The sequence below is a fragment of the Periplaneta americana genome, chromosome 11 (genome assembly GCF_040183065.1).
Source record: "Periplaneta americana isolate PAMFEO1 chromosome 11, P.americana_PAMFEO1_priV1, whole genome shotgun sequence".
In the NCBI taxonomy this organism is placed as follows: domain Eukaryota; kingdom Metazoa; phylum Arthropoda; class Insecta; order Blattodea; family Blattidae; genus Periplaneta; species Periplaneta americana.
In genome coordinates, this window is record NC_091127.1 from 102394774 (window position 1) to 102420279 (window position 25506).

General features: G+C 36.5%; 1 protein-coding gene across 6 annotated transcripts in view; it reads left to right on the forward strand.

Moving 5' to 3' along the window:
- lilli (AF4/FMR2 family member lilliputian) overlaps positions 1-25506 on the forward strand; it is a 1088977-nt gene that overhangs the window by 996745 nt on the left and 66726 nt on the right. For all 6 annotated transcript variants that reach the window (XM_069839798.1, XM_069839799.1, XM_069839800.1 and 3 more), the window contains 3 exons: positions 5229-5284; positions 14039-14447; positions 18272-20802. In XM_069839798.1, the coding sequence (XP_069695899.1) occupies positions 5229-5284; positions 14039-14447; positions 18272-20802 (2996 nt within the window). The remainder of the gene's footprint in view (positions 1-5228; positions 5285-14038; positions 14448-18271; positions 20803-25506) is intronic.

Genomic DNA, 25506 nt, shown 5'->3' on the forward strand with positions numbered 1-25506 from the left:
CCTGGACTAGCTTCTACGAATCATCAGAAAATCTTATAGAGTGTGATTGGGCCAATTTTTTCCGAAAATGTTTCCACACTTTTGCCCTCGTAGCTCAGCGGACGAACGTCGGAATTTAGATGTCAACGTCTCAGGTTCAATTCCTCGTTACTCCTTTTCATTTTATTGTGGTTCAAGATAGTATAATGTAATAATACAAAAAGAAAAACTAATACCAGTATTATGCAACTGGATTTTTCCAAACCTAATATTAAATTTATGTTATTTATATCGCTAAATAACGATTACAATATAAATAACTTGAATATTATTTGTACAGTATCACTAAAGAACGATAACAGAATATAAATGATAAATATCGGTTTTTTTAATTAATATAAGATATTATGTAATACATATTTAATTATCTAAATAAAATAACCTATTTTACAAAGAAAGATGGTTATTTGTGTTATAATAATTATTTGCATAAAATACAGATTATTTATATTGCGAAAGAACAATAACAATATAAATAACTTGAATATTATTATATAATGCTAATGAAGGAAAACAGAATATAAATGATAACTTGAATATTATTTATATCGCTAAAGAACGATAACAATATAAAAACGTGAATATTATTCATATAAGAATTTCACAGATTTATTACAAATGTATTTAAGAAATTGTAGAAGAATAGTAATTAGTAACAGTGTCCTATTTATTCTTCTTGGAGCCAAATTTGTAACTTTTATTAAAAGTGTGGTTACTATGTTGAAGTGTATGTGTTGCAACGGATCCTTGAGTTGTTATGTATGTGAGTCAGTTATGGGATGCTTGATGTCGTCGCAATGTCGTAATTATAGTTTGATTGTGTTTGTGTGACTATTGTGAATTAATTTATGATGTATGGTACGGAAAGCTGCATATTTGTGTTATAGAAGTGTTACGTATGTGTGTTGTTAATGTTTTTGTATGTTTCAAATTGGTAACTGATATTTGTTTTGCAATCGCAATGCCTAATTTACGGATTGTTTATGTTTTGTTTACATCGCGTAAGCTAATTTAATTTTCTTTTCCATTTCTCTTTATGCTTATCTTTTTTTGTGTATAAAACTATAGCCCTAACATACATATGTAAAATAGGGCTAACCCACATTGGAGATACAGTAATAATAATTATTATTCATATCGTTATAAAATGATAACAGAATACAAATGATGACTTGAATTTTATTCATATCTCTAAAGAACGATAACAAAATATAGATAACGTGATATCCATGAAGAACGATAACTGGATATAAATGATAATTTGAATATCATTTACATCGCTAAAGAACGATTAAAAAATAAAATGAAAACTTAAAGAAGGCCCGATCCCACAACCTTTGAATCATTAAACAAGCACTCTACCGCTGGTCTACGAGGCGCAGATATGGAACACTTTCATAGTTCCGGAACTGCTTGTACAAGCACATGCATCGTGTAACATCGCCGCGACCCGAAGTGGACTTTGAAAATATTCGCTGTTCACGAGTGCGGGCACTTTTTTTTTTTTTTTTGACAACTGTACAGTATCTTAGTATTTAATGTAACAGTGATGTTTTGGAACAGGCCGTTACGTTTTTTTATAGTCATAACTCATAAAGTAGTTCCATAACATCGAGTATTTTTTGTAACAGCAAGTATTTTTTGTAACAGGAGTATTTAATGTAACAGTGGAAGAGCCACGTACTACTAATACGTAATGTAACAGTGGTATATAGGAACATGTACGGACGCTAAATGATCACATACTTCCCTGTATGCCATGTGATGCAGTACGATGTCATAATGAGTCGAGATGTGAATTCCTGGAAATGATGAAATCTTTTCTAATGCTAAATTGAATTCGTAGATCAGGTTTGTTCTAAGCAGGAAATGTAATGCAATTTTAAATTATTTGTAAATTGGTCACGAATTGAAATGGATGGCAGTGGTAAATAAAACCTAACCTATCCTTCCTCTTCTGCTTAGCTGAAGGTTACAATTGTGTTCAATTTCTCCAAAAATGCGTAGATAAAAGCTATAATCATTTCGGCCGTACTAAAATTCATATTAATAATGTACCGTCATGAAGAATAATAATCTCATTGTAATGAAATATGAAAATTTACCATTGTACTTTTTTTTAAACAGAACTTCAATAATACAGTTATGTTTCAACAGAATTGGTAATGAAACTAAAACTGTAAAATATTTGGAAATAAAACATAACCTATATACTTTCATCTCCCTTGATAAAATTCACAATGTAGTTACTCTAATACAGGCATTATGTTAATTGATAGAATCTTATACTTAATTAACATCAGTTCCAAGATAATGTGTACATTTTTAAAGACTATCTTCGTATCTTTACTATTTATCTTTTACTTTAGTTTCCAACATTTATTTCAGTACGACGAAAGATTCCCAATTCTGCTTTCAAACAGTGGCGCCAACTTATTTGGGCTCGTGGAATCCGAGTCCACCCAATAATTTATCGTGTTGTGAGATTTATTTAACTTATGGCTCGTCAAATGTTTGAGCCCACCCACTGTTTTCCAAAAGTTGGCGTCACTGCTTTCAATAGTACCAAACATGTTCCGTTCTGTGGAACAGGCGTTGTCATAATGTAGTTCCAAAGTGAAACGAGTATTTGTAACCGCAAGTATTTCGTACTAGCTCAGAGCAACACTGTTATTTTGGAACATAGTATTCCAAGGTGCTCTTACTTTTTGGAACAGTTCCAAACAAGAAACGGTTCAAAAATAACTGTTACGTTATTTTTTCCCCACCTCTAATACATGCCGTCGGCTATCTTCTGTAACAGACCAGTGATCTATCCGGTAAGTAGCGCACTAAATGACTGGACGTACTGTACTTGACAGGAGAGGTCTTTGTGGCTACCGAGGAATACTTAAAAAAATCTGCTACGAAGATGAATTTCTGGATACGGCAGCATAAAATTCCATATTGAAAAGATAACGATGAAATTAGAGAAATTACACCTCAAAACTTCTATAGATTTCGTATGCATGAGCGACTAATTCGTTAGTTAAGTAACAATAAAAACAAAAGTGGACCAAAGATAAAAGATAGAATAAATAACTGAAAGTAAAAAAATGATAGTATCGGTTTAATACACACACACACACACACATTTACTAAATCCAAAAGAGACGTTGTAGTTTTTTAACCGTTATTTTCAGGACATACCGTACAACTTTCAATTTCTTTGCCTGAAATTTGTTGCGAGCCTATAGTATTTGAATGTAAATGCAGCAAAAATAAAAGTGTTGAAAAGTGACTTTAAAATGTCGGTTTTCCGCCACGAGAATCTGTTTGTAATTCTGAAATAAAAATAAAGCATGAATTTTGGAGACGATTATGTTGACTATTACACTTTTACTACGTCATACTACTTTTGACCAATAAAAAGGTACGTAAGGACGTCTTTCAACCAATCATGGCTGCTTATCGCACAATTTTATCACTTCCCTAGCATTTATTTATTTTTATCGCTTCCCTAGCATTTGTTTGTTTTTATCACTTCCCTAGCATTTCTTTGTTTGCGAACATTTCAAACTGCAAATTCTTTACGGCATTATAAAAAAAAACATGCTTTGCGATCGTCATTTGTTTCCCGCGTAGATATTCGACTGAAAATGGCGGCTGCGTTCAAAGTTTTGGTGAAAGTAACATTAGTGTAATCGAATTTTAGTAAGTCATTATCTATTTTATAGTATTAAAATACTTCATTTATTCGAATCTTTATATACTTTATTCTGTTTTTATCACCTCCCTACCATTTGTTACTTTGCCAACATTTCAAACTGCAAATTCTTTACGTACTATAAAACATGCTTTGCGATCGTCATTTGTTTACCACATAGTCAACTGAAAATGGCGGCACCATTCAAACATTTTGGTGAAGCTAACATTAGTGAAATAGAATTTTAGTATTAATATTGTACTGTATTAGAGTACTTTATTTCTTCTAATCTTTATATGCTTTCTTCTAATCGTGTAATAGTCAATTAAATTCCACTCGAGTTTTGATTTTCTCTAGGTAAATCAAAACAAATCAAAACCTCTAATGAGATAACTGTTAACAAAAATTGGCCAACATATGAATAGGTGAGTGGTTATTTTTCTGCAGAAATCGAAAATGTTTTTTTTTTCTCGAAAAATTGCCAAAGTTTCACACATTCCCTCCCTTATTGGAGGAAGGGAGGGCCGCATACAAAAGAATAATAATACATTTATATCGTTGTAATATTCTTAAAATAAACTAAAATTCACATTACTGTGTTCCACACTTATGGCCAGGAGGCCGCACTAAAGTGATGTGAAGAAAAGGGAGGGGGCGTCATCCAAAAGGCTGAGAAACACTGGTGCAGAATGTAGAACGGATAATATGAAATTCTGTATCAATTTAAAAATAAAACAATTACATTGTGTTTATTTAATGCAAATTAGCCGTAAATTTGAATTTCCATAGAATAATAGTACACGGTCCGCCGTTAACTGCTCTGTGGAATCCCAGGGGTCGCGGCCTCGCAGTTGTGAATCACTGCTAGAGATAGACAACTCCAAAATGTATAACATGATACCTGACAAAGTCTAATATAAAAATACGGTACTTCCAATATATTAAAAAGAAAATCGACAAAAAGTAACGCGAATTAAAGCGTTAAAAAAAACAATTTATAATTATTGCCAAAAAATGGTTTCTTAATATTGAAATATACCCCTTAAGCGCAGCAATTGCGGTATCTAAGAGATATGACTTCTGCAGATCTTATAAAGTCCAAAATTTCACAAAAAATTTGGGTACAGTTTCTACTACAGCGATTCTGACTTGTACGTGAATCATAGTTGAAGTTCATGGAAAGAGATGTGACTTCTGTTCACATAGTCGTTTCTTATTAACTAATTTAGAATTTAATTCTGGTACTGCTCTCGCAATTATCTTGTTTATGACGCTTGCAATTATGAAATGCAAGAGAGAGAGTTGCTCTGGTAATTTCATTATATTTTCTCTGCCTCTGAGGGATGTTAAGCCAAAGTACTCACCCTTATGTTGGCTGTTATTATTTCATTATTAGTTTCTCTTTTAACTGCACATTAAATGCATTACATGAGTTTGTGGCTTTATGCAATTGTGACAACTTTATTGGCATTTCAATGTTTTTTTTTTTTTTTTTCGCTTGCAGGAAGTGCCGAAACCTGAGAGCCGGCCCAATGGAGCTCCTGACCTCGTGGATGACCCGTAAGTAAAATGATTAAGTTGAGGGGATCAGCGCAACAGTGGTCTAAGCCACATTTAAAAAAATGTAGAAAAATCAAGTTAAAATTATATAATTGTGGTTTTTCCTAGAATTCGAAAAATCAAATTTTGTTGCTAGTGGTGTGTTGTGAGGTGCTTAGTCAACTTTACTATGTTACATAATCTTTTATTGAGAAGTTTTAGATATATGATAGATTTCATGATAATCCTACAACACTTTTTCTCGGTTAGACCATTGGTACACTGAAATTTGTTCGTGTATAAGAAAGCACAAGAAATGTGTTGGAATAAATGTTGGACTTTTTACACGTAATGAAACACTGTTTAATTCTAACAGTTTCGTGTAAGTTTTACAATGAGCTTTTCACACAGTGCCAGAGGCATTAATCCCAAATGCATTGCATAATTTTTGTGGCTTTTAGACAGCTCATGCTATATTTTTATCTGCTTTAAACATTTCTAAAAAAAAGGGGGTATCCCACCGTCATCTACATACAGTGAAGTTACAGAAATTCATTCTTGTAGGGTGAAATTATTTTTCTCAGATTTTGTCATTTGTGGGATAGTCCTTTTGACAGTAGTTTCAATATTATTATTATTATTATTATTATTATTATTATTATTATTATTATTATCACTACTACTACTACTACTACTACTACTACTACTACTACTACTACTACTGCGATTTCTATGACGTCATATTTTTATTCTGGTCTCCTTTCACAAACTTAAGTTAGATTGGAATTAAGGATATTGCCAGCTTTTCTGAAGACAATTATTACATGGTTTTTATTGGTCGTATATATGCATATTTTACCACATTTTGGCATTGTCATATATGACCAAAAATGCTATAAACGCATATTTTTTTGTTGTATTACAATTGTTTTAAAAGTTCTGTAAGTATTACTCCCATGTTTTGTGTCAATAATGACAAGAAAGGTGGATAGGAACTAGTCCCCTACCCCATTATCTCCTGGCCTAGTTGTCTCATAAGTGATGCTTGGTTGGTATCACATGTAAGGTTCAGTACTAAACAACAACAATGACAAGGAATTTTTTTGCATTTCTTTATTTATTTTGAATTTCCTTTCCTTAGAGATATCTTGTAATGAAATTTAGTTTGAATGTAACGGGATTCGTCAGCAGGAAGTTGTCAAAACGAAGGGGCAAAAGAATGTTAGGAATATGACCAGTTTGTTGCTGGTCGGTTTTGCCTTTACCTCCTTCACTCCTCCCTAACATGCGACTCTTAAGAGGTTCCAACCCGTATGTTGCCAGATAATTAATAAAGAGTCAGTGACCCTATTAATATAGGGGTAAAAGCGTTATGTCTCACAGAGAACAGGTGCTGAACATTTTCACCCCGCATTTCTCTCTTTCCTCAGAATTATTTCACCTTCTCTACTGTGAAGTGTGAATTCAATTGTGTAGTAAATGAGTCTGGTTTTAAGATTCGTAAAGTAAAGTACTCAGATAGTGCGAAATTGAGCGGGTTTGCTAAAGATTCTTTTGCGAATACTGAATCGACGTTTATTCAGAGTCTTGAGTCTTATTGTACTTACCACTCCTATTCTGTGAATGATTGGGTAACTCTTGTACAAATATAGCACGTCGCACCATGAACTTAATCCGGACTGTAGTATGGATGATGATGGTATGTGAATTAATTATGGCGAAATGATTCCGAGGACCAACGCCGAAAGTTACCCAACAATTCTGCTTCAATTGGTTGAGGGAAAATCTCGGGGAAAAAAAAAAACCAGCCAAGTAACTTATCCCAACCAGAATTTGAATCCGGGCCCGCTCGTTTCACGGCCAGATGCGCTAACCGTTACTCCACAGCGGTGGATTTGGAGTTATAGTTACTTACTAATTTCTTCGAAATATGAGGTTATGGGCACTTATTGCCTGTGGATTCTCATTTATCATTTTAACTTGCATAATGAAGAGAATTAAAAATCATTGTTAGAAGCTGTTTAGAATAAATCGCGTCGGATGCATCATTCCCGTTTGAATTGTCTTCTAGATGCTGAATATGAACAGAATCCGTTCTATACTTCGGCTACGAGAAATCGCTGTCCAGAAATAGCATACTCAAGACGACTTTATCGGCTTCGGGGGTACTGTAAACGTGTATTTACCGAAACCTGTTTTCACAGCATCCTAGTTCCTTTAAAATTTATTTATACTTAATATAACGAAAGTAAAAAATATACGACCATAAAAACGAATTCTTGGCAGTTCCAAGATAACATGGACAAATTTGCATACAACAAACCGAAAATTGCGTAAAAATTATAACTAGCAAATTATTCTTTGTAATAAATAGTACACCATTCTTATAATTATCATACTTACCCTTGAAGATGAACCTTTACGTATAATAAGATTGACGAACACGCCTGTGATTCATCTGATTTTGAGAGTATATTTCCATATACTTAGACAGAAATGTGTGAAGTAGTTTCCGCAGTAACTCATATATAGTTAGCAGAACTACTTTTTGGGGCGACGGCGAATGGACTTCAGCGGGCTATTTAAATTGTCTGTTGTGGGTGACATAGGAGATACAGAAAGATTTGTGAAAGACAATCGTTAAGAGTTAAGAGTTGCTGCTTATTTGCAAGCAAATTTAGCAACACTGTCGAAACTGAGATGACTACGTAACATGCCATACGCAAGTATGCCACGCATCAGCATGAAGCCATAAGCGTAAAGCATGGTTGTGGAACCGTTCCAGATCTCTGGTACCGGTACGTGTGTGACGTGTAGAATTTTTAATTTCTCCTCGCAGGCAGGCAATGTGAACATAATTATGTTTATTACCTTGGAATTTGCTAAAGTTAAATTGTTCGCTGATGTCATGTAAACCATACGTATTTTCTTTGTGTACATGCTACATAATAAATAATGACATTTTTATTTTGCGTAAAGTTTCTTTAAGTTATTCTCCGGTCACTTTCTTACAGACCCTTTCCTGTTCGCAATTCCACAGTCATTTCATCAATTCATGTTTTATGGAAAGAAACCAATGCATTCATCAAAATAGCTGCAGTGATTTATGTAAAAAAACATAGATTCCCCCCCCCCCAACCAATTGCTCGCTTAGGAGTCTCTCTCTTAATATTTCATTTAGTCCTGTAGTTTTATATTATTATAAGAATTTGCATAATACAGTAATTTAGTCTTTAAATTAGTTTCATTCATTCATTCATTCAGTGTTCAGCCCAAGAACACTGCAAACCCAGCTTTCTCCAATCTTTCCTATTTTCTGCCTTCCTCGTTGTCTCTTTATATGATCCATATATCTCATTGTCGTCTATCCTCTAATATAATTTGGGCCGAACTCTTCTCCCGTTCACCATTCCTTCCAGTGCATCCTTCGGCAGGCAGTTTCTTCTCAGCTAATGACCCAACCAATTTCTTTTCCTCTTCCTGATCAGCTTCAGCATCATTCTGTCTTCACCCACTCCTTCCAATACAGTTTCATTTCTTATTCCGTGTGTCCACTTCACACGTTCATTTCCTATCACTTCTCCCATGTTCTGAAAACAGTTCTTTACTAAATTCTCCAAGTAGAGTTGAACAGGGTAGTTGATAAAGGCATCCTTGACGTACTCCTCTCCCATTTTCACTTCCTTCTGACATTTCTTCTCCTATCCTGACTTTGACTCGTTGTTTCATATAAAGATTACTGAACAGCTTTCTCTCCTTCCAATCCATACCAGTTTTCTTCAGGATCCCCATCACTTTATTCCAATCCTCTCTGTCAAACGCTTTTTCTAGGTCCACATATACTACGTACACTTCTTTATTCTTCTCTAGGTATCTTTCACCGATTGTTCGTAGTAGTTCAGTTGCATCTCTCGTACCGTTTCCCTTCCTGAAGCCAGACTGCTCTTCTTCCAACTGTTCTTCCATCTTAGAATATAAACGTCGATTCAGTATTCGCAGGAGAATCTTCGCCAAGTGTGATATCAGGCTGATAGTCCTGAACTCGTTACATTTCTTGGCATTATTTTTCCTTGATATTGGAAGCAACACTGTCTCCGTAAAATCATCCGGCCAATTGTCTTTTTCATATATATCGTTGCATAATGATAGAATTTCCTTCTTGTCTTCACTCAAACATTTCACTAATTCATTGGGGATCCCATCAACTCCTGTGGCTTTCCCATTCTTCATTTCTTTAAGAGCTAGTTCAACTTCTTCCCTTAAAATAGAAAATCCTTTTTCGTCTTTGATACGGCTTCTTCGACTTCTATAGCTAAGTCATCTGGACGATTCTTTGTCTCATATAACTTTTTTACATATTTCGTCCATCTGTTTAGTATTCCTTGTTTGTCTGTTATTTCATTTCCGATGTCCTCTATCAACCACATGGATTTTTTGTTCTTATTTTTGAAGTCCAAACATTTCACTTCGCGGTACATTAAATCATATCTTCTTTTCTCTCTAGATCCTCTGCTTCTTTACATTTCTCTTTCATCCAGTCTTCCTTTGCTTTATCAGTTTCTCTTCTTAGTTCGTTGTTTAGTGTCCTGTAGTTTCTTCTACCTTCGTCTGGGTTGATGTCTTTTTTTTTTTTTTTCATTTTCCCTGTGACCCAAGGTTTCTTTTAGTTTTATTATCGATGTAATATGTGTAATTTCTGCACATTTTGATGCTTGTACTGTGAAATACAGAATGGCTAATACTTTCATCTCTATAGTACAAAAGTGCACAAATTAGAACTATAGGAGACTATACATGTGTGTCTGCAAGTCAACATTTCCCTAGAGGCCTGTACAGAGTACCGTAAAGGTCCTAAAAACCACCAAACGCTCCATTTCTTAGTGTTGCATGTATACGGTTGCTGTTGTTTTTATTTACTTCCACGCTTTCGCACTATGACACAGAGGAAAATTATAATAAAGCTACTATAGGCTATGTGGCTATAGGTGTAATATATGATTTACAACTGTTTCCATGCTCTAACTTTCAAAATGTAGCTATGAGGAAAATTATAAAATTATCACTATGTGGTTACCCGGTGTAATACATGATTTAAATCACATGTGAACTATATACATTTGATATTTCTATCAAACTACTGTATGTCGTAATACAGAAATTGATTTAATTTGTAAGAATTACACCACCACCACCATCATGTGGATTACTTGATCCATTCCGTCCCCACTGTCTAACACTATGTGTGGAATTTGATTTTATATCATAACTTACATATGATCATATGAGGAAACGAAGAGGAAGCCAGAAAATAGCAAAGACTGGAGAAAGCTGGGTTTGCAGTGAAAGACCTGCCCTTGGGCAGAACACTAAATGAATGAGTCATAACTTACGATTAATTTATTCTTCCGAGTTTCTTCTGCGATATTTTATTTCCTTATTTAAATTCTTCACGCCAAGCTGTTTTCTTACATCTTTTCTTCGTCTGTCTTAGTATTACTACTGCTGCAGATCTTAAGAATTGTATTTCTCTTGGTTATATTCTTTTCCTGTCCCTTCGTGTTAATAGTCCATATTTAAGAACCATACATAAAAACTGGAATGGCCATCATTTGTAAAACTTTATCTGAATTTGTGTGCGTGTGTTTTTACTTAAATGTATTTCAATTATGCCACACATACATCAGTATGTGTTCTGCAATGTTGAAAACGTGAGAGAGATAGCCAACACATTATAAACTTCATCTTATTTCGTATGAAAACGAATTGCAAGATATGTGCTAAAATCGTTAAGCGGTTAAAACATGAAGGGGTGGGAGTGGAGGACAGCGAATATTTTTATAACAAGGTGGAACAAACATGACAGGCCTCCTGCAGAACAAACATATCGACAAACTTGGACCGAACATAGCGACGCTTAATTGGTATTATATAAGTTTATTTTCCATGTCTACTATCATGTTTTAGATAATAAATATTGCATCCAATGTAGTCCAAACTACTCGTTCAGTTACGTATTAATTATAATTAACTCACTATTTTGGATATTCTGTGACTTACACTATAAAATAAATAGGGAGAGGAGTATGATAAGGATGCCCTTTATCATCTACCCTGTTCAACATCTACTTGGAGGATTTGATGAAGAACTGTTTTCAGAACATAGGAGGGGTAAAATTAGGAATAATAATAATAATAATAATAAAATGCATAAGATTTGCCGATGATATGGCGTTGTTAACAGAAGAGGAGATGATACTAAGGGATATGCTACTGTAGCTAAAGGACAGCTGTGAGCACTATGGGATGAAAATAAATGCAAACAAGACGAAGACCATGGTTTTCGTAAGAAGAATAAAGAAGGTAAACTTGCCAATTCTAAATGAGACAGTAGAGCAAGTGAACAGTTTCAAATACTTGGGATGTACTATAAGCAGTAACATGAGCTGCAGCCAGGAAGTCAAAAAGAGGATAGCAATGGCAAAGGAAGAGACTAGTGAAGTGCTTTGTGTGAGATGTGGAATTGTCTGGGTCAGAAACGTGGATATTACGACGAAGTGAATAAAGTGAATAGAAGCATTTGAAGTGTGGATATGGAAAAGAATGGAACGTGTGAAGTGGACAGACAGAATAAGAAATGCAACTGTATTGGAAGGAGTGGGTGAAGAAAGAATGATACTGAAACTGATCAGGAAGAGGAATTGGTTGGGTCACTGTCTGAGAAGAAACTGCCTACCGAAGGATGCACTGGAAGGAATGGTGAACGGGAGAAGAGTTCGGGGCAGAAGAAGATATCAGCTGATAGACGACATTAAGATATGTGGATCACATGTGGAGACTAAGAGGAAAGCAGAAAGTAGGAAAGATTGGAGAATGCTGAGTTTGCAGTGAAAGATCTGCCCATAGGCAGAACACTTATGTATGTATGTATGTATGTATGTATGTATGTACACTATAAAAGTTATCACTTTGGTTTTATTTACAAATATATTGAGGTTTTAAAATCTTTTGTTATGTGTTATGTGCCATTTGGGGATCGTCTTCTTATTCTGCCATTGTGACCTGGTCATCGACAAATAAAATGCAGTTTAAAATATATTTTCTTAAATATACTTTTTAAAAACATTCAGCCATTTTCTCATGACTTCGCCCAAATAAAGATTAAAAAGTAAAGCACACGTGAAAGGGGACATCCTTGTCAAACCTCACTCTTAATTTCTGGCCTTACTGTCTTTCCATTATCAGTAGTTATTCTTGTATCCTACTGATTTTATTAGTTGGCAAGAAAACCCATTACCTTTTTAACACCTCCCATAATATTGATCGCATTACTTCGTCAAACGCCTTTTCATAAAATTATAAACAACATACTATATGTTTCTAAATTATATTTGCATATTTTTTCTATGAAAAGTTTTATTATTATTATTATTATTATTATTATTATTATTATTATTATTATTTTGTTTTTCAGTTTCTGAAATCTTTTAAATAAGTCTAACTCATTTAATGATTATGATTCGTCTCTTTCTGACTGTATGTCGGCGTATTTGCTCGCAAAACATTGTGAAATTTTCTATCGGCGTAAAAAAATAGTTTTTATGACCGTCCATACCAGTAGATACAAACAATGTGAGATTTTCTATTTTTTACATCATGTCACAGATGTAGACAGACCCATAGAATCAGAGCTACTGGCATTTCTGCCCCATCATCAGGGAAGGTGGAATAAAGGATCAAACAGATATATTCCCGCTTTCTTGTCTTTCCTGATGATGAAACTGATACACAGTGTCGAAATGCTAGATGTCTCCTCGTCTGTTTGTGTAACTACCTGCGAAGCTTGCACCATGTTGATCGTCGTGATTTCGTTGTCAGAATTGAAGCGCAGAATACGATAATCAACAAATGTGCTATTCTGTTTATACAGGACTTCTTTACTGGATATTTATTTATCCGTCCCTTCTGTACTCTGTACATTTCGCGAGATCACAGAAGATTCTGAAGGGGAAAATAGCAAACGAATGGAAAAAAATCTACATCCTGAAGGAGACAATTAATTATGATCTATTTAATGATGCTCGCAACAGCAGAGGTTATATCAGCGTCACCAGTGTGCCGGAATTTTGTCCTGCAGGAGTTCTTTTATATCCCAGTAAATCCACTGATACGAATTCTCGGCCTCCTCTCGTGATCTCCAATTTAATCGGCGCTAAATAATACAGTAATTGATACATCATTATTAAATAACTTACTAAAATGAAAATGTATTATTATTATTATTATTATTATTATTATTATTATTATTATTATTATTGTTGTTGTTGTTGTTGTTCTTATTATTATTATTGTTGTTGTTGTTGTTGTTGTTGTTGTTCTTATTATTATTATTGTTGTTATTAAATATGTTTCGTCCATATCATTTCTTTTCTCACTTCATTTCATGTAAAAAAAAAAACATTTAAGACGAGCATAGTTACAATTTTGTGTAAACAAAATTATATATCAGATGACTTATCCTGGAATAATAAGTATGAATAAAATACATGCAATAGCTTGAAGTAAATCACTTATTACTTTACATGGACGGATAGATGACACACCAAAAACCACTTATTGTTTCTGGAAAATTTCGAAATCTATTTGTACAGCATCACAATACTTTCTCTCTATAATTATTCGCATAATAACAGTGTAATTCGGAACGTGAAATGCAATTCCATATTATATGTATACTACTTACATAATATATCAACTTTTATTGTTTGTTTTTGACAGGAGAGGCTTTGGTATGTCTGCTGGGGTGCTGACTGCAAGTCCCACTCCCAGCACACTAAGCATTGGGTGCAGACCCCCTGAGCCTGTGGCACCCATGTCCCCAGTGGGGCCTCCCCAGTCTCCAGGGACATGTAGTTCGTCCAGCGGAGAGAATTCAGATTCTGGAGACTCTGCAGAGACAAGTGAATCGAGCAGCGAAGAATCAGGGGATGAAGCACCACATGAACCATTGGAATCTGCAGGGGGCATCACTGTCCCACAGCCACACCTCTCCCCACAAGCCCTAGAGCCAATAGAAAAGACAAAGCCGCAAGACAGGTGGAACTTGGCAAGTTTCCTAAAGAGAGAGACGCAACCCTCTGGAGTCACGGAGCAGACAGGAGAGAGTGAGCACTCCAAACCTTCTAAGGTTAGTTCATAAACTGATAAAACCATAGCAGCATTTACTAGAACCATTATGTTGTTAGGATATTTATTGATCAAAAGTGTTGCTATCATCATCATCATCATCATCATCATCATCATCATCATCATCATCTTAGTTTGATTGCAAAGTGTTTTGCATCTTCACATTACTGCATCTCTCCAGGATAGCTATGAAGAGCATAGCAGAGGTCATTAATACCATCTTGGCTTGTGATCACTATCTCTTCCCATAGAAAGAGGCCCACGTAGTCCAAAGCCCAGAAAGGATAAGACGAATGAAGCAGTTATAGGCCCACTTGTCTCAGCAAACTGACTACTCATGTCCTACATAGAAATCTCGCTGAAGAAGTGTTGCCCCGGATACAGAACGAACAATTAGAATTTCACCCTGGCCATTTCACTACACTCCAGGTTCGCCACATAGTGGGAGATATTAAAGGGGACATGTCGTATGTGCAGCTTATTTAGACATTGAGCAAGCCTTCTATAAGCTATAGCATGAGGGACTCCTGCTTACTGGACATGGGAGTGCCTTATTTCGACCTATCTCCGAGAACACACGTTCAAGACCCGATTAGGACCTAGTATCTTCATTCTCCCGAAATTTGAGGAGTCCCTCAGGGATCTGTCTTTGGGCCCCTACTGTTTAACATGTTTATCAATGGCCTCCCATTTTGCTGTATCTACTGAAGACAGCCATTTGTATTCTATGCAGATGACACTGCCCTCTTGGTGATAGACAAGATCTACAGACTGGAAGTTCAGTGTCAATGTGGATACTTGTAAATGGCAGGTCTAACTCGTTTCACTTAGAACATATTAAGACACTGGAAAAGATTCAAAAACAGGCTCTCAAGCGTTGTCGTAATAATTCACCATTAAAATGGGGCACACTCACGAATAGAATAACGCGAATTCGATTATGGGCAATGTTCAAAACATACAGAGATGAGCCTGCCTGGAGAGAAATAAAAAATAGGTTGCAGCCGCCAAAGGACACTGGAAAGTTTTCTTTTCTCAATCGTACTATCAGGGACTGGAATGCTTTACCTGCAGACTTGCGCTCATTGCATGTATGAGGCTCCTGTCTCTGACTCATCCCAAAACTCATCTTAAGCTAAATTTAAAACTTCGCTATAAATGTATTCCAAGGATCCCTCATTTCCACAAATTTGCACACTTCGGGATTGGTTATCGGGGCTGGACTCTTGTTTCCTGGCTAGCTCAGCATCCAGTGCAATAGATATGGCCGTCAGCAACTGAATCATTTATATTCAGAAGGAGGATGGCAAACATGCTCCACCTCAATCACTTTATAAGCCAGGAACACACATTCCATTTCCTCCTTGGATAAGATACCAACCCTTCCTCACATTAAAACCTCAGGGTCAATTAGACCACACTTCATTGGAGTCACCTCTTAGCCAATTAGCTAGTCCCCCAAATTGAGACAATTCATTCCGCTTGTGGTTTTCCGTATTTTCGCTAATCTGCTGTCCACTGCTTTGGAGTAATGGTTATCATTTTTGACAATGAAGTGAGTGGACCCGGGGTCAAACCCTGGTTGGGATAAGTTACCTGGTTGACGGTTTTTCCGGGGTTTTCCCTTAATCCATTACGAGCAAATGCTGGGTAACTTTCGGTGCTGGACCCTGGACTCATTTTGCTGGCATTATCACCTTCATTTCATTCAGAATCTAGATAACCAACCCCCCTACCCCACATTTTTGGCATTTTCCAAGTTGTTGTTATTATTATTATTATTATTATTATTATTATTATTATTATTATTATTATTATTATTGTACAGGTTTACAATGCCTAAGAGCATCTTCCTGTGTCCAGTGTTTTATACTTTTATCCTCTTCCTCTAACTTTCTGTATACTCCCATTCCCGTTCTTGTAGTCCTCTTTTTTATATTGTTTTTTTTTTTTAAATTTCATGCAACCACGTGTTTTAAGGTCTACCTCTTCCTCTCTTTTCCGATGAAGACCATTTTAACTGTATATTGGTCCTCCTTGTGTATTCCATTGGACATTTTAACACTTGCTTTTTTTTTCAGTGTACAGGGAGCTGGCCCGATGCATTAATTCTAAACATGATTCTCTGTTCTGTAGACCTGTGGACTAACAGAGAGTTTCAGACATTTTCAGTGAAGTGTAGTGAACATTTATTTTAACAGTTGCTTTAATTTCAATCATACTCAACGTATTAACTCTAACTATACGATTATTTAATATAATTGTAATTATCATAGCACTTTGAACTTTCTCCAGCAGGGAAGTAAAGTTCTGAGGCTCGTGTTGTAAATTTGTGGCACATGAAGGAGTCCTGTTCCTGATAGAGGGCTACAGGCATAATTTCTCCTCTATGTTGAATTATGATACTGAATAATCTCTGCAGTTGAAAATACTGTTAACTAAAACACTACTACCTCTACTACCATCACCACCATTACTGCTGCTACTACTACTACTACTACTACTACTACTGCTACTACTATCACCACCACCACCACCACCATGACTGCTGGTGCTGCTGCTACTAGCATCACCACTACTACTACTACTACTACTACTACCACCACCACCACCACCACCATGACTGCTGGTGCTGCTGCTACAACCATCACCATCACTACTACTACTACTACTACCACCACCATGACTGCTGGTGCTGCTGCTACTACCATCATCATTACTGCTACTACTACCACCACCACCACCATGACTGCTGGTGCTGCTGCTACTACCATCACCACTACTACTACTACTACTACTACCACCACCACCACTACTGCTATTACTACTACCACCATTAGTGCCACTACTACTTCCACCACCACCACCACCACCACCACCACCACCACCACCACCACCACCACCACCACCACCACCACTGCTACTGCTTCTGTAACACCTACAGTCTTAAGAGGTGGTTGAAAACTGAAGTGAGCAAAATTGAAAGGTTACAGTACCCATTTATTTATTTATTTTTAATCTTTGAAACTATTCAACCAATATTGATCAAATTTTTCAGAAATCTGTGTACATATGTTTTGCATATGTCACATGAATTTCATTCTAATTGAAAGAATGGTTTAGTTATATTGATGAGTTCCTTGAAACTATTTTTTCTTTTGTTTCCTTTAACTCAAAACATTGGCTTATAATATACCTTTCCTCAAAAATTAACATAGGAAGAATTATGAATATTTTTTTCACACATATAAGGAGCCATAATTACAATTTGAGGACAGAGAATCTCATATCTTTATTACAGAAATAATAAAAACAATATTTGTAACCTTCAACATGTCCAATAGAAAAATAATACGTTTACAGAATATGTAACATGCAGTATAGATGAGTCTTAAGACATATCAGTGTGCTTGTTCGTTATTTTGTGTGTAGTACAGCCATCTGTGCAAAATTTGAATCAAATTGGACTTGTAGTTTCTGGGAAGACATACATAGAAGATTGAAAAATATCAGTTTGAGAAAACCTGTGATAAAGATAAATTTTACTATTGGTTGCTTTTTAGTCTAACATACTTCAAAAATGCCATTTAAAGGACGTAAATGATAACTTTAATAAACTTTATCTGTATGTTCTGATTTTAAAAAGTGACAAATTTAATTGAATTAAAAGTGAAAAATGTTATTTTTGGTCATTTCAGTTTTCAGTTTTCTCTTAATAATTTCTACAACTTAAAATGAATTGTGTAGTTTCTGGAAATATTATTTTTCCGTACTGGTATCTTGATTTGTAAAAGAAGTAAATTAATTGTTTGTTTTTGTTTTCAGCCTGAGTTTGCAAAGCAAGAGCCTTCAATAGCAGCGCCCCCTCCCATGCCTCCCAGCCACTTGCCAGATTCCAGTCTACAACAACCATCAGGAGCCAAAGTGAACCTCAACAGTGGGGCAGTATCAGATGCAAGTGACTCTAACAATGAGCTGGACAACGTGGTGGAAGACTTGCAGCCTGTACCGCTCTTGTCCAGTTTCTCGGAGTCAGACTCTGCTGACAGTACAAAGAAGAAGCCTGTTGTTGTCGAGCCAAAGGTGGTCCGCCCTCCCAGAAGAAAGCGTCCATCTCTGCCTCGAGTTGTGGACCTATCAGATAGTGATTCTGACAGTGATTCTCCAGATGTGTTAGTGAGAAATACGCCTCGACCTAGCAACCGAAGCAAACCACGCCCCAAGAAGGAGATGCGGTCATCAAGTTCATCAGAAGATGAAGTGCAGTCACAAAAACCGCAAACTGGGAAGCAGCATAACAGTGGCAGTGTTCGATCCAAGCCATCCCCGTCACCAGCTCGATCTTCTAGTGATATGAATAGCCAAAGGAAGAAGCCAGGAGAGAGGACTCCTAAGCAGACAGCCAGCAAGAATAGTGAAGTTGCAAGGAAGGCACCTCTGTCACCAAGTGACTCAGAGGATGAACCTGCAGAGAGAGTACCTCCTGACAGAGCTCAGTCTTCTTCCAGTGCATCCGAAGGTGAAATCAAGGATCCCAAACCCATGCCACCTGTGAGAGGCAAACCACCTCTGTCTCCTGCCAGCAGCTCTGATTCTGACTCTGACAGTGTCAAGAGAGTACCCAACAGACCGATGGCTACCAGTAATCGCTCTGATGAGGAGATGACAAACTTGAAGCCAAAATCTCAGAGTGTAGCAAGCAGAGACACATTTGGTGCAAGGGAGAAAGTGGATCTAAACATGTCAGATGATGACAGTGATGTGGACATGGTAAGGGATAGTGTTCCTGCGAGTAAAACTAAAACCTCTGTAGGTCATCAGAGTGGGTCAGAGGAAAGAGATGGTGAATGGACTCGAAAGGGTGGTAAAGTCCAGGTTCCTGCCAAGAAGGTGGGAAGGGGAAGGAGCAAGGCGAGATCTGGGGAGAGATCTGTCAGTACTTCAGCAAAAGAGGAGAAGAAAACCACTGCTCCAAAAAGAGAGAAGGTCCCAAAAGGTCTTAACAACAGGAAAAGAACCAAGGACGATGTTTCAAGTGGTCCAAAGAAGCAGTCCGGACCAGGAAGGCCAGGCAGAAGAGGTCTGAAGCCGAAGCCGAAGAGTGAACAGTACTGCTACACATCCTCGAGTAGCTCTTCAGACAGTGATGGTGACATCGATGTCGTTAACACGTCTTCAGACAAACTAACAACCAGGCCTGCCAAAGCCAGTGTACAACGGAAGCCAAGTTCAGACATGAGCTCCGATTCTGACAAGAACAAGCCAGATCCTCTCCCCAAAAGGAAACAGTCATCGGACAGTGATAGAGACAGTGACCCATCTCCCTTGCTGTCCCGTCCACCTGTTTCCAAAGTGGAGGAGAGTCCCCCAAAACTGGACACAGAAGGTAAAGCTATTCAAGACAAGAAGAAGAGTGACACCTTGAGAAAACTGTTTGTTCCTACCAAAGGTGGTGCTAAAGGTGGGGCTAAAGGTGGTGCAAAAGGTGGTGCAAAGGGAGGAGCCAAAGGAGGGGCCAAAGGAGGTATATATTGTGCCAGTGGGGGAGGGAAAGGTGTGGGGGCAAAGGGTAAGGGAGGTTCTAAGACTCCAGGTGTTATTGTCGGGGAGTGTGAGTCAGAGAGGACGTCTTCATCAGTGGAAGATGAGAACCTGCCGACTCCGATGAGTGCTCGGTTGCTATCTCCACTGTCGGGCAATGATGTTGCGAGCAGTAAGTCTATCAGTGGAGGGTTCGACAAGAGCCCGAGTCCAGCCAAAGCTGAAAAGAGTGGTGCAATGCCTGGGAAGTCAAGTGCACGGGACCACAGTCCTGACAAGCCTTCACGACGAAGGACTGCAAAGAAAGAGTCTGAGAAGCAGTCAAAACATTCTACATCAGAAGTGCGCGAAAATGTTGCAAGCAAGAAGAGCGTGCCCGAAACTCCGAGGTTAGAACTTCCGCCACTTGTGTACCATTCTGATGGAGTACCAAGTCTCGTCTGTCGTGTGGATCTGTCTAGACTGTCGCAAATTCCCGTGCCAGGAGGCTCAGGAAAGAGGCCTAGTGGTGGGGAGGACATCAGGGTTCGAACAGAGCTTGCTGACACAAGGCAGGCAGGCAGTGTGAGTGATCAGGACCTCAGTAGTAAGGGCAAGAAACAACGGACCCAGTCTCCCAGTTGTGATTCCCCCGAGGAGGAGGAAATAGTGATACCAAAGTGTGATAGCGATAAGAGTGTGACCAGTCACGGTTGTGACAGTACAACAGTTAACCATGAGGCTTCCAAGAAGCCAAAGAAGAGTCGGAGCAGAACCAGGGACAACTCTTCCTCCAAGAACCAATCAGAGAACAAAGATTCCACACAGATGGAGGGGTAAGTTGTGCTTTCTGGGAAAGAATGTGTTTTATTGTTTATTTATAAGTAGTGAAAGCAGAAGTTTATGGTAAAAATTAAATTCAGACCTACTAGAACAAGTTATTTTCATAGAATTACTAATGAATTAAACCAACTGCAGTGTTTTTTCTTCATGCTTTGTGGTGTAGTAATTACATGCTTGCAAATTCCATTGGAGTGATTGATTCCATATAGCCCATATACTGTAGTGCATGTCAAAAATCCCTGTTTCATATTTCACTTGTTCACTCTCTTCTGTACGTAGGACTACTGATATCAACTTGTACAAGGTGCACAAGTTGAGGATAGTTGCCAATTAAACTGGGAACAATTGAGAAGAGCCATCGACTTTTTTTTGGTGTCTAATGCTGAACATTGAAAATGGACCGGTTCAATCCATAAATGTTCATAAAAAATAGATTAATTGTCCCAACTAAAGGTTGTCAAGTTAGATTTTAAATTGTAATGGACAAATTTACTCATGATACATTCTGGTTTAAATAAGATAAAAGCAAGGAAAGTGGTGGAAACAAGAAGAAACGAATAAGAATGTTGTAATGTCACTTTGAAACAGACAAAACTTTGAATAGCCTATCTTAGTTGCAAAACTGTTTAAGAAATTACTGCAAAGTTAATAAATTTCTTCAGAAAACCATAGCTATTTGACTATTGACTATTGTTAGTTTTTCTCTGCATTCAAAAGATGCTTATCGCCACTTATATAATCATATTATCTAAATCCACTAGACTATGATTATTTTACACTGAAATGTTCAGATTTACTGTTCATTCATATACAGAGAATTGACAGGATTGTTATAGTTGAACACAATTATTATATGAAATACTACCTAGATCTAAAGACTATTAATTTTTATTAATTTGATTTTATGTTAGTTTAGTTTTCTTTGCCTCCTCCTTCACAAAACACATAACACCGTAAATAGCGGTCTCAAATATAAGAAGGCAGATTTTGATTTCATCACCTGTCAACTTTTTCCATACTCATATACAGAGTGGAAGGAAATGTATTCTTTTCTTAGATGTAATTCCAATATGTATGACGAACAAAAAAGTATAACAAAATTTGCTCCTTCGTGGACAATTTTTGGAAGAAATAACCATTTCGTATTAAAATTTTGATTGTGTAAAACATAAAAAAGAAACTTTTTTATGGTAGTGGAGAGTAAGCTGTTTATGATTGTTTTAGTAATAATTTAATAATAAAAGTACAAGTTTCGATTCATTCATAGCTTTCTGTCAAATGGCAGGTCCTTCACTGCAAACCTATCATTCTACAATTTTCCCTCTTTTCTGCCACCCTCTTCATCTCCACATATGATCCATATATTTTAATATTGTCTATCATCTGATATCTTTTTCTGCCCCGACTTCTCCCCATTCACCATCCTGTAGTTAGTTTCGTCTTAGCCAGTGACCTTATTTTTCTCTTCTTAATCGTCTGAAAAGGCATTTCAGATTTTAATCGTCAACAGAAGTAACACGGTTGTGGAAAACCATAACGCTGCAACCAGGGTTCCTCAGGTAGAATTACACTCACCCCTCTGCAAGTCAGTAAAGTGAAGGCTTGCGGACTGCTATTTACTCTCTGCAGCATTGCTACATGTTACACTTAATTTTTTCGAAAAAAAAAAAAATCTCAATACATAATTTGTCATATCAGAAACATCATTTGACAAAATATGCGTACAATGATCTGACCTATAACTCACGCAAATTAATGTAGTATGTTTCGTTCCACCCTGCATTCAGAGTAATTTCTCAGAAGGGATCAGTACTTGTTTTCATTCTTTGAAATGACTGAATACTTGTGATATGTAGTGGCACCATTAGCTATATACATTATTTTTTGTGGGGGACACTAGGGAAAAGTAACTTCAGACTACTGATATATAAAGTTTAGAGGCATTATTTATTTATAGTATATGTTCTGCTGATTGAATAATAAAACATATATCAGCAGATTTAATAATTATTAATTAATCAGTTGTGACATGTATTGGGGGAAGGGGGAGACATGTCCCCCTTGTATCCCCAGCTAATGCCAACATCGGTTAAGGCTGACTTGTCACAATGGCTAAGGTTTGTTCAGCATCTCAAGGTTATCACCAGTATATTTAAATATGAGTTGTCAAACATTTGGGCGTAACTTACAGTAATAATACCAAAATATTTAATTATCGACTAATTGATCTTTGATGCATTAAGCAACATTTAACTTTAGATATCCGAAATGGTATGTTACACTACATACAGATTGTCTCTGAGCTCATGTATGTTGTCACTTTATTGATAGTGAAGACATTTCTCACGAATTGTTCAGTTCTTCATTTGAGTCATTGCACTACTCACTACTATATGCTTCTCTCGCCCACAAATCACTTCTATTTTCTTCACTTTAAAAACTGAAAATTGATATAGGAAGTATCATATATTAAGGTAGAACGTCCCTTAGTGCTTTTCAACCTTTGACTACCTTCAGACATATTTAATTTCTGTGGCTATGCATAATATATGAATAGTGTGAAAATCGCAGTTTGGTACGGAGGAAACTATTGGTGTGCATCGGATAGGAGCAGTTCTTTGTGTTAAAACTCAGCAGTGATTTGAAACAATGAAATGGAATGGCTCAAAAGAAAAATATTTTTATACTTATTATATTGAAGACGCAATGACGACAACAACTAGAATTCATTGTGTACATTCTTAAATCAACAATGACAGGAAGTGGGAATATTTACAGTCTTGTTTGAGGAATTAAGGAAGGATGATAACACAGTTTCTTAATTACTTCCGAATATTTATAACAACATTTGATGGACTCCTGCAGAATTTAAATTATGATAACACACGAGGTGTTTACTGTAAACAAGAATGTAGACTTGGATTCTATTTCAACATATCATTTTTCGTTATAAAATTATATTTTACACACCTATACATGTTAAGGTTGACGCTCACTGGCACGAACCGACCGGAACGGAAATCTACAGCAGTCCGTCTTCCGCAGAAGCTCTGACGCTCACTGCTCGAAATATTCCGGTACCAGTCGACAGGCAGTCTGGTTTAAACATGGAGTGGGATAGTAGTTCCGAAGATTATTTTATTTTACTGAGTCTTTAGCTGATGAAGAAAAAAAGAAAAGAAAAAAGAAAATATGGGTCCATAACTAGAGCCCGGATTTTATGTAATGTGAAAATGAGAACTATGTAGACTACATAAATATGAAGCTAAAAATGACGAAGTATGTAGATAAATATGTAATAAATAAAAAAAAAAACTTTGGTAATTTAAAATCTAAGCTTTATTAGATGTATTTTTGCACACTAATAAAAAATTACAGGTGCACATGTGATTGAACCTCATTGTTTGGAGGCGCAATTAATAATTAAATATTTTTACATATTTTCTGTGGTTATTGATCGTCTCGTCAACGGCAACCCGTACGTAGGAATCATCAAGTCCATCTCTAATCGTTTCCATTGTGTCAGTGTAACAGGAGTTCAAATATTTTTTCCGGAGTGTTGATTCATGCGAAATATTGAAGTTGCAGTATTTGGTAGGAATGCTTGGAACTTTGGAACTCCAGGTTTATACCACTGTATATGTTTGCAGCAACCATTGCCATGCACAAATTTTTATTAAATTCACTTGTAGAAGACGAATGTTTCAGCACCACTTGTGTAAGAAGAACTTTTTCTTTTCGACGGAGCACGTTTTTTATTTCTCACATGAAGTCCAATTTTTAAATGCTATTCTAATTGTGACTTCATGGAGCACCCAATGCGTTTGTCACACACTTTGGACTGCACGATTTTACCATTTTAGTAAAGGAATCGTCAATTGAAATCCAGTCTTTTAACTTGGATGCGAATGGCAGTAGGCTTGCTACTTGTATTACCTGATGTCAAAATAAGTTTCTTAAAAAAAAAAACAGAAAAAAGTATTGTTTTCTTTTAGAGCAATTGATTGGGGGTGTTTGTGTGAAACAGTCATACCCACAGGGTAATTTTCATTCTTTCCTTCACTACTACCATTCGCATTGGTATTTGTACCTACTTTACCGTTACTTCTCAAGGAATATAGTCTACAAACTATTATCATTGCAAAGAGATTTCCATTTTTTGACAGAATACGTTATTATTTTCAATTATCAAATTATATTTATGCACTAGAGACGAAAGGATAAGCTTTATAAACAATTTAAAAAAAAATAACTTAAGCATTACGTGGAGAGAAAATTAGTGAAAAAATGTATATATTCTTTCAAAATATTTATTATGCACCAAAATATGTAAAAACATTTAAAACTTCGGAATAATGATCCCTTTCATTAATCTTCGATGCTACTTACCCATTAGAGTTCTACGAAACGTTTATTTGGCCATTATTCAGTCTACCATTCAATATGGTATAATTGTTTGGGGTGGAAGTACAAACATTAATCTTAGTTCGTTAAATTTACTACAAAAACGAATAATTAAAATTTGTTTGAAGAAACGTTTCGATTATCCAACTAAATTAATTTATTCTGAATTTAATGTATTTAATATTGAACAAAGTGGCAAGAGAAGCGGAAGGAGCAACCCTCCCTGCCGGGTTAGTAGACAGGGGAGCATGTTTGGGAGCTCTGAGGAGGCAGCCCCTCCACCTTTCTAGGTT